Source organism: Octopus bimaculoides, chromosome 4, assembly GCF_001194135.2.
Source record: "Octopus bimaculoides isolate UCB-OBI-ISO-001 chromosome 4, ASM119413v2, whole genome shotgun sequence".
In the NCBI taxonomy this organism is placed as follows: domain Eukaryota; kingdom Metazoa; phylum Mollusca; class Cephalopoda; order Octopoda; family Octopodidae; genus Octopus; species Octopus bimaculoides.
Window position 1 is genome coordinate 115,016,140 of NC_068984.1, and position 11,338 is coordinate 115,027,477.

The 11,338-nt window shown below is 36.1% G+C and overlaps 1 protein-coding gene across 4 annotated transcripts in view; it reads left to right on the plus strand.

Moving 5' to 3' along the window:
• LOC106872124 (FYVE and coiled-coil domain-containing protein 1) overlaps window positions 1–11,338 on the plus strand; it is a 68,319-nt gene that overhangs the window by 13,648 nt on the left and 43,333 nt on the right. For all 4 annotated transcript variants that reach the window (XM_052967372.1, XM_052967373.1, XM_052967371.1 and 1 more), the window contains exons 4-7: window positions 2,901–3,013; window positions 4,098–4,204; window positions 7,067–7,210; window positions 8,066–8,150. In XM_052967372.1, coding sequence (XP_052823332.1) covers window positions 2,901–3,013; window positions 4,098–4,204; window positions 7,067–7,210; window positions 8,066–8,150 — 449 coding nt within the window. The remainder of the gene's footprint in view (window positions 1–2,900; window positions 3,014–4,097; window positions 4,205–7,066; window positions 7,211–8,065; window positions 8,151–11,338) is intronic.

The following is an 11,338-nucleotide window of genomic DNA, read 5'->3' on the forward strand; positions in this document are numbered from 1 at the left end:
GAGTAAAAGAGTAAAGAGTATATATATATATATATATATATATATATATATTATGTGGTATATGAAGTATTTTCAAAATTTTATAAAAGAATTCAATTTTTAATCACATTTGAACAAATGTATTATGCTCTATGATTAATAAAACTATTAATGTATTTTTAAATGATATGGGCACACCAGTAAATAAATAGCTATAAAATTCTTGTAGTTTTTTTGTGTTTATTTGAAAACTAAATATTTTACTCTTTCAATTAAGAGTTTGCAGAAGATTATAATTTAATTTAAAGCTAAGTAAGAGAAAACTTAGTGCTTGATTTGTGTAGTTTTAATTCTTTTCTTAACAATAATGTATCTGTTCTTTCTTAATAAATTCTGGCAAATTCAAAAATGAATATGTGGTCTCTACTGAATCTGTCAGAATATACTAAGAATGAATAGTTATGTTGTTAATGTTTTAAATATTTTCTTAAGGCCAAAACAAGCAAGTTATTAAAAAAAATGTTAATCATACAGGATTTTACTACTTCAGGAAATTTACAGAGAAAAGGTGTTAAGAGCTGATTTCTCTGATCTGTAGTGTATATGCATAAAGGGTTGTTTTGCAGTGCTATAAGATCCACTCAGCTGCATGCAATTCAGATCTGTTATTAATTCTCAAACTGTACTTGATAATTAAAATAGCTTCTTTTATTCTCAAGTTCCCAATGTTTCTTTTTGGAGCTTCAATGGAAACTTGGATGTCTTGAGTGTGGCATTTCCGTAGGTGTTTTTTGATGGAATATATTTTTATCTTTGCTTGGGCATTGGGCAATTTACATAAAATGTTTTGGCTCTAGCTTGCTTTTAGTTAGGATCCTTCTCAGGGAAGATCCACATTATACCAGTTATATATTCAATTCCTCCTTATGGATTGCATAGCAGATTACAGCAGTTGTTTTTTTTCATTAAAATGTGGCAGTTTCAAAAAACATTTGTTGTCTTTGGATATTCAGGATTTGTTAGGTGGCCTGATGACGTCTTGGTGTTTAATGAAAGAGTTTGGATATTCATTTTCTTTTACTTCTTACATTGCTGCATTTACTACAGGTCTTCAGAATCTTATTGCTAATCTAGGTCATCTTAGCTCTGATAATTGTTTGGATTCTTGCTGTTTTCTGTGCACCCTATGAATTATTTAATTTTTTTTTTTACTTAACTTTATATGTTTCTGCCTTTCTGTCTCTCTGTCACCCTCTAACTTTTCATCATCTGATACAAGATCACCTCCTCCAATGCCCTCTTCTCTTTCAAAGATTCCTTGTATTGTAAGTTACTTGGTGACCCTGCTGGTGCTGGTGTCCTGTAAAATGCATCTAGTCCATATTGTGAAGTGGTTGGCATTTGGAAGGATGGCCAGCTGTAAAAACCATTCCAAAATTGACCTCACTTGTACTGGTGCCACATAAAAAGCACTCAGTCCACTATGCTGGATGCTTGGTGTTAGGAAGGGCATTTAATCACGTTTAATTACATGAAATTGTAAAAAGCATCGCATGGAGTTTGATCAATCTGTTACAAATAGGAGCACTTTATAATACAGGATTTCACTTTTCTTAAGTTAAAATCCTCCATTGAACAAGAAGGTAAAAGATTAGCATCCTCGTCTGGAAAGATGACTCTCACCCATAAAGATGTTGGATTACCAGCTACATAGTCATTGCATTCAAGTCATACTCCTTACATAATATTGTGACCATTAGCTAAACACTCTCAACTCTGCTTGTCCCAGTTTATGTAATTAATAGACAAATCATTACCACTCCTTACTTTGTAGTAGGTAGTTACTAGTATGGCAGACATTCTGGTGTCTACTTAATTGTTCCTGCAATTAAATTGTCCCAATGATATTGGTACAGCACAGACTTAGCTGTGTGATTAAGAACCTGCTTCACAAACGTGTGGTCTCAGGTTCAATCTCATTGTGTGGTACCTTTGGCAAGTGTCTTCTAATATAGCTGTGGTTGACCAAAGCCTTGTAAGTGGATTTGGTAGATTTTGTGAGTGGATTTTGTATATATATATATATATATATATATATATATATAAAGTGTCTTGTTCAAGAACACAACATGCCACCACTCACAACATTCTGATCATGAGGTGAATACTCTCACCACTAAGCCACTATATATATATAGTCTTCTTTCAGTTTCCACCTACCTTATCCATTCACAGTGGAGGCGCAATGGCCCAGTGGTTAAGGTTCCCAGACTGGGCATTGTGTGTGTTTATTGAGTGAAAACACCTAAAAAGCTCCATGAGGCTCCAGCAAGGGGTGGTGGCAACCCCTGTTGTACTCTTTCGCCCCAACTTTCTCTTCCTGTTTCTTGAGTAACGCTGCAATGGACTGGTGTCCCATCCAGCTGGGGGGAACACATATGCCATAGAAACCAGGAAACTAGGCCCATGAGCCTGGCTAGGCTTTAAAAGGGCTCATAAAAAAAATATCCATTCACAAGGCATTGGTTGGTCCAGGACTATAGCCGAAGACACTTGCTCAAGGTGCCACACAGTGGCACTGAACTGAAAACAACATGGTTAGGAAGTAAACTTCTTAACCACACCACTGTACCTGTTCAGATAGTGGAATTAATAAAAAAAAAATCCCAAAAAGAACTAAAGACTGCAAACTTCCAATTTTCACCAGAAAACTTTTTTAAACTTTGCCCTGTTTGCTTTTTGTTTCAGTGTGTATTTTAACAATTCTGTTCCCATGGAAATTAACATGTACATTATAGTCATGTTTCACATGTTCTTATTATAAGAGCTAAAATAACCTTTCACTCGTTTCACATTTGTTTAATCTGGATCCATTTTCTTTCTTCAGTTTCTTTAAAGATATCATCTCCTTATCTTTGCAGAACATACCAGTTTGTTAGGCCGGAAGAAAAATTACTGGGACTACTTCTGCGAGTGCCTTGCTCCCAGTAAAGGACTCAGAGATGGCTTAAAATATGTCAAATCTCTTAAGGAGGTAAACAATTTTTTCTCTTATTTCAGGAATTATTTTAACTTTAGACACAGGCATGGATGCATTGTTAAGAAGTTTGCTTTGCAGCCACATGATTTTGGATTCAGTATGGCACTTTGGGCAAGTGTCTTCTATTATAGCTCTAGGTCGATTAATGCCTTGTGAATGAATCTGCTATCTGGAGACTGTATGGAAGTCTGTTGTATGTGTGTGTGTGTGTGTGTGTGTATGTGTGTGTGTGTGTGAGTGTGAGTTTATGTATGTTTGTCTCCTTGTCTTGACATTGTGTGAATGTAAATGAGTGTCACTGTAATACAAGCAGTGTCATTCAATTCTGTAAAAATAAAAGTCTGGTCATGAGAAAATATTACCTTGCTTGCAAAAAGATTGAAGGTTGGCAGCAGGAAAAGCATCTGGCTGCAGAAAATCTACTTCAATAAATTTCATCTGACCCATGCAAGCATGGAAAAGTGGATGTTAAAACAGCAATGACGACAATGACAATGATTAAAAAATTAATAAGAGATAAAAATATTTTCAAAAATTAAAAAAAAATTATTAATATTTTTGTTTGTGAATATCTTTATTATTCTGAATATTTTTAAATTCTAAGTGTTGAAAAGTGGTAAGCTGACAGAATCATTTGCATGCCAGGCACAATGCTTAGTGACATTTTGTCTGTCTTTATGTTCTGAGTTCAAATTCCACCGAGGTCGACTTTGCCTTTCATCCCTGCAGGATTGATAAAATAAGTACCAATTAAACACTGGGGTCAATATAAGTGATTTACCTACTCCCCTGAAACTATTGGGCTGGTACCACAATTTAAAACCAATATTAAGAGTTGACTAGGCGGTGAGCTGGCAGAATCATTAACATGCTGGGCAAAATGCTTAATGGTATTTTGTCCCTCTTAATGTTCTGAGTTCGAATTCTGCTGAGGTTGACTGGGCCTTTCATCCTTTCGGGGTCAATAAAATAAGTACCAACATCATTGACTTATCCCCTTCCTGGAATTGCTGGCCTTGTGCCAAAATTTGAAACCAATATTAAGTGTTGACTTATTTTATTTTGTTTCTTTATACAGTATCGCACAGCTTTAGGTAAAGGAAGAGCATTGATTCGGTTTGCCCTTGTCCATAAACGACTTGCAGATACAATCCAACAGTGTGTTTCAAATGGCCGTATCACAAGGTAATTGATTATTTTGGTTTTGCTCATTTTTGAATTGGATAAAGTATTATCTTCTCTTTGCTTTGTTTTTTTTTTTTACTTTTCCCCATGTAAGTATATGTCGCTTGAAAATTTGGATATTTTCATATGAATTAGAAGGAATGAATATTTGTAATGTTAAGGTGCAGGTATGACTATGTTGTGAAGAAGTTTGATTCCCAATCAAATGGGTTTTGGTTTCTGTCTCACTCTGTTGCACCTTGAGCTAATGTGTTTTATGTCCCTATACCAACCAAAGCCTTGTGAGTGGATTTGCTAGATGGAAACTGAAAGAAACATGTTGTAAATACATATCTATGTATGTACATATCTGTGTGCATGTATGTGTGTCTCCTCATATTGTCATTACATGTTCGTTGTCATACAAACGGTGTCATTCATTTCCAATCTTCTGTGAAAACATGTCTAGTCATGGAGAAAGATTAACTTGCTTGAAAACAAATGAGAGGCTTCATAACAGGGTAGGCCTCTGGCCATAGAAAATCTGCCTCAGTAAATGTCATGTGAGCCGTGGAAGCACAGAAAAGTGACTGTTAAAATGACAGTGATGACGATGATGGTGATGATGATGATGATGATGATGGTGGTGGTGGTGGTGGCAGTGGTGGCTAGTGTTATTATTAGCATGCCAGGAAAAATGCTTAATGGTATTTTGCCCATCACTACGTCCTGAGTTCAAATTCTGCTGAGGTTGACTTTGCCTTTCATCTTTCAGGGTCAATAAAATAAGTACCAGTTGAGTACTGGGGTTAATGTAATTGACTAACCCTCTCCCCTAAATTTCAGGCCTTGTGCTTGTTATAGAAAGGATTATTATTATTATTATTATTATTTGTACTGTTAGATTCTTTATCTTCCCAATATTTGCCATTCTGGTATTATTGGGGATTGAACTTAACTTTTCAACTTGGTAGAGTGATGAAAATGTTATAATTTACCTCGGGCACATCTCAGTGGTAACATGAGAAATTGAACCCATCACCTTATTGGAACACATACGTCATATGTACTTCATAATCAAATTGATTTTTTGATAGGGAAACAACTTAAAGCCAAATAAAATATCCAGTTTTAACATATCATACCAATGTTTATATATACAGAACCGTGTAAGCTATATTTGTTATGACAAACATATACACACTGTTTTTGTGTAACATTGCTGTTTGTGTCACATCAGTGACAATATTTTGACTATAGTTTTTGTAGTTGTCAGCTTTGATCAACCTCATACATCTTTGTGAAGGTTACTCCCTCTTTGGTGGTATCATATTATGATATTTTGAGCTCTGGACAATATTTCATTAGTTAAACTACTAGTTCTCAACCATTTTTTGTTCTGTACCTCTTTCATGCAATCATGTTTTACAAACACCCACTCCCCATGTTTTGCAATAAATAAAAAAATAAAGAGCAAAAAGAACCCCTCAAACTCCTTCAGTTGATTGTTTTAATCAATAGCAGTTAATTTTGCTCAATTGTTTATTATCTATTTTTTCTAATCACATCCCATCCACCATGTGTCTCTTTTTAACTATAGGGTTTTTTTTTACGCATATTAGCTAATGTTTTTCTATTTTCTTTAATTACCATCATGGTAACTGGACCAGTTTGCTGTTGAAACATTTGTCAACCTGTAAAATGTGGAAGGACTTTTTTCTTCACCCTGGGCTAATGTCTCTTATGTTAAATTTTTATGGAAATAACTAAAAAAAAGGCAAGGACTTATATAACAAAATCATATTGGAACCAAGCACATCATCAGTCGTGTTTCAGTTTACTGATAACACTATATCTTATTCATATTTTCTCATGACAAAGATTTTTATTTTAAATGTGTTTAAAACAAATATTGTGCCAAGTTTAAATATTTTATTTGCAAGAAAAAAAATCACAATCCCTTTAAACCTTTAGCATTCAGATTACTTTATCAAATGTTATGTTTATTCATTCACATTATTTTGAATTAATCTTGCATTATCTTGTAGCTTTAAGATTTCAAATGATGTGATTGTTTACTTTTAGAATGACATTATAGGGTAGATGCGAGAGGCCACATTTGGCTGGTTTGAACTTAAAACAAGTAGAACACTTGGATCAGATATGGGAGGTTTTAAATGCTAAAGGGCTAAACACCCAATGTATCCCCTTGACATTTGCTGTCCCTTTGTGAGCTCAAAATACTTCCAAAGGTATGCTGCCACTTAGGTTAACAACCACTGAGTTAGACATAGTAGAAGAGAAAAAATTTACTTATGAACTGAAATTAACATGAATTTCTAATTAAAGCTAGTTACTCTGCTAATATTTTTGAGAAAGGCATGAATGTCACAGAATTTCAATTTTGTTCCTCAGATCTAAAGAAACATGTTTATGAAAGATATCAATATTATGCCAGTCAGTGTGAAGTCCTAGATATTATGCAGGTCTATTATAACAGGGGTTTTCAAACTTTTTGACTTGCAGACCCCTTTATATTTCAGGCTTTACCTTAGGGACCCCCTTATAAATGCTTGTGAAATTTATACATAAATATTTGCTTAAAATAACATATATTTTTACATTTATTTATTTAACAGTATTTAACAAATAGGTTTATTGTCAATTAAAAGATTTCGATTAAAAAACATATATAAAATCAAATTGCCCATAAAAAGTATTTGCTATCCCCCTGTGGTCCGCGGACCACAGTTTGAAACCCCCTGTATTATAAAACCATTTTGAAAGTGAAAGTGTGATTATTCTATAAACGAAGTTTCTAGAGAATCTAGGAATAAGAATAATTTTTGCTGATTTTGAGATATTTTTTTTTTTATCTTTCAGTGAATGGTTTTATCCATCATCTCCTTGGTTACAACACAAACACAGTTCGGTAATTATAAATGCACTGTATGACATCAATGATGTAAACTTCGATTTAATTCCTACAGGTTATGATTTAGACAACTCATGGCCTTCATTTGCCAGGTAAAATTTCACTGTTTCCTATTTTCAGTGTTTACATGTATTTAGTATATTTCAACTAAAAGTTGTATTTCTAATTAAAAAGTGATGACAATCTTTTAATTTACTTCTCTGTCAAATTTCTTGATTTATCTTTCCTTCAAATCGAACATGAATCTGATTAGGTAGTTTTGGTCAGCTTTCAGTGCACAAATTTATGAGAAAAGAAGTGATCAGCTGAACTTTGAATGGTGATGCAGGAATTATTTATATCATAATTTTTGATCACATATTCTAGAAAATCTTAATATAAGCACTCATTTTTGTCAAATTCTTAACTGCTGAATGGTTTAGTCAATCATGAACAGAATCCAAATATCATGACATATATTTCTGAGCTCTCAAACTGTATGAAACTCAATACAATCACCAAAGTTCTAAACTGCTAAACAGTATTATAATAAGCCTGAACTTCAGAATCTATCTTGTTAGTTTTTTAAAAATTCAGTTAACTTTTGAGCCTTCAACATATTTTCTAATCATCATCATCATCGTTTAATGTCCATTTTCCATGCTGGCATGGGTTGAACGGTTTGACTGGAGACTGGCAAGCCAGGAGGCCTCACCAGGCTCCAATCTGATCTGGCAATGTTTTTACAGCTGGATGCCCTTCCTAATGCCAACTACCCCAAGAGTGTAGTGGGAGCTTTTTATGTGCCACTGGCATGGGAAGCAGTCAGGTGGCACTGGCATTAGCCTTGTTCGGATGGTGCTTTTTACATGCTGCCAAGTAACATCCAATGTAACAATTCATGTAACGCAGAAGTTTTTATATTATGGAGAATAAAAATATTTCTGAAAACTGCTATCCTATTTCAGAAAGACGAATGGCAGCTATTCCTGGAATCCGCCCAGTAGAACATCCAGTATGAGCAGTCTTCTCAGTATTCCAAGCATACAACAGGTTAAGTAATGTTGTTATACATTATGTATTATAATTTTATAGGTTTTCTTGCTATGTGTTCATCATCATCATTTAACATCCTCTTTTCCATGCTTGTGTGGGTCAGACAAAATTTGTTGAGACAGATTTTCTGCAGCTGGATGCCCTTTAGGTAGCCAATCTTCATTTATTTCCATGAAAGATTGGAAATGAACAATATTGCTTGTATGACAGCAATGCTCATATATGATCATCACAGGATGTCAAGATAAGGGTACATACTCATATTTGACAAGTCTTTTTCAGTTTCTGTCTTCGAAATTCACTCACAAGGCTTTGTTCAGCCTAGGGCTGTAGTAGGAGGTATTTGTTCAAGTTGTTACACAGTGGGAAGCAAATTTTTAAACCACACAGCCACCCCTTCACTGAGTGTTTAATAAATATGTATATGGATGCAGACATGGCTGTATGGTTAAAAAAAATGAAAATTTGGGCAAGTGTCTTCTACTACTGCCTTGATTTGACCAATATCATATTAGAAAAATTTGGTAGATGGAGGTTGTATGGAGGTCCAGAAATACAGGCATGGGCTTCTGTACATCATCATCATTTAGCATCTGCTTTCCATGCTGGGTTAAATGGTTTGACTGAAACTGGTAAACTGGAGAGTTGCACCAGGCTCCAATCTGATTTGGTACAGTTTCAACAGCTGGATACCCTTCCTAATGCCAACCACTCCAAGAGTGTAATGGTTGTTTTTTACATGCCACTGGTGCAGCTGCCAGTAACATGACACCGGCATCGGCCACAGCTATGCTTTCACTTGGCTTAATGAGTCTTCTCAAGCATGGCATATTGCCAAAGGTCTCGGTCACTTATCACCTTTATGAGGCCCAACATTTGAAGGGCACTTTTTACATGCCACCGGCACGGGTGCCTGTTACATGGCCCCAGCATCAGCCACACCTAGCGTATGACTTGGTTTGATGAGTCTTCTCAAGTACAACATATTGCCAAAGGTCTCAGTCACTTGTCATTGCCTCTGTGAGGCCCAGTGTTCCATATGTATGGAAAAATTATGTCTTGTTCAAATCTTGCTGCTATTTCCATGCTGGTATGGGTTGAGTGAGTCTTGTTGGGGTAGTACTCTATGATTGAATGCCCTTCCTGATGCAAACCCTTACTTATTTTCAAATAAGGTACTTTATTCTCCTGATCTTTGCACATCAAACTGTGACAAAGTAGGATGTACTATTTTTGCTGGGCATTAACAATCTTCATCAATAATCAACAGATGTTGATGTGAAGATGTGCGGAAATACACAGACACACTTATGCATTTATACATACATACATACATACATCCAACAGGCATATGCTTATACATTATGCATTTGTCTGCCTGCTTTCTATACATGTTTTCATATTGACACCACTTGGAGAGCAGTGATGTTTATATATGTCCAGTGTAAATACTATATCATATACCCCATATGATATATATATCATGCAAAGACTAGTGAAATAAAGCAATTTACTTGAAAACAAATAGGTTAACATTAGGATGAGGTGTTCAGGCCATAGAATACTGGCTCAAGAAGCCTTGTCTAACCCATACCAGAATGGAGAAATGAGTGTAAAAGCATTGCTTCTGCTGCTGCTTATGACAGCATCACATCTATGTGTGTAATCCTTTTGTTACCATTTTTCTATTGAAATAGTCTTTTGTTTCAGTTAATTTTGAAAATAATGAAGAATTTATTGAAATAACTTTGTTATTGTTTAACCTTTTTGTCACCATATTTTCATTGAAATACGGTGCATTTGTTTAAATTAATTTTCAAAAAGAATGATGAATTATCTTTATTTAACCTTTTCATTACCATATTGCTGTTGAAATACACTGCTACTGTTTCAATTAACTTTGAATATAATGAAGAATTTATTAACATAACTTCGTTGTTAATTAAGTTGATGTCTGGAACACACATTAATTTTAAGGGAAGGTTTTAATTTAGATTCATCATCTTCATTTAATGCCTGCTTTCCATACTGGCATGGGTTGGACAGTTTGACAGGAGCTGGTAAGCCAGAGAGCTGTCCAGGCTTCAATTGTCTATTTTGGCATGGTTTCTACAGCTGGATGCCCCTCCTAATGCCAGCCACTACACAGTGTGCACTGGGTGCTTTTTATGTACTACCAGTATAGGTGCTTTTAAGTGACACTGACATAATTGCTTATTGCATGGCACCAGCATGAGTGCATTTTATGTGGCATTGGCATGAGTGCACTCTATGTGGTACTAGCGGCGAGCTGGCAGAATCGTTAGCATGGCAGGCGAAATGCTTAGCAGCATTTCGTCTGTCTCTACATTCTGAGTTCAAATTCCACTGAGGTCGACTTTGCTTTTCATCTTTTCGGGGTCAATAAACTAAGTACCAGTTACGTACTGGGGTCGATCTAATCGACTGCACCCATCCCCCCAAATTTCGGGCCTTGTGCCTAGAGTAGAAAAGAGTACGAGTGCATTTTACATGGCACTAGCAAGAGAGCACCATATGTGGCACTGGCACGAGTGCATCTTACACGGCACTGGCACAAGTGCATTTTATGTGGCACTGGCACCCACAAGACAAAGCCAACTCAGCTGGGAGAGGGAGAGGGAGTAGGGGCATGACCATAAAGGGCTTGCCTGTAACCTATTTTACTTAGCTTGGCATGTCTTCTCAAGTACAGCAAATAGCCAGAAGTTTCAGTTCCTTGCCATCTCCTCAGTGAAGCCCAGCATCTGAAGATCCTTTCTCTCCACTTCATCCCACGTCTTCCTGGGTCTACTCCTTCTACAGGTTCCCGCCACAATTAGAGATCCGTACTTCTTTATGTGGCTGTCCCCATCTAAATTTGTATCACGACTTTCGAACTTTGGGCCTCACCGAGGCAATGACTTCTGACCGAGATCTTTGGAAATATGCTGTGCGTGAGAAGACCCGGCAAGCCAAGTGAGACCTAAATCCAAGGCCTCTACCAGGATGTGTACCTTCCTACATTGGACACTAAACTCCGCTTGCGAAGACCTGTTGAGGCAAGTGAAATCGAACTAATTTTGACAGATGGCACCCATGCCAACATCGTCTCCTTCATTGGACACAGAAACTCGGCTTGCGAAGACCTGTTGAGGCAAGCGAAAGCGAAATCGTGATAGCACCTG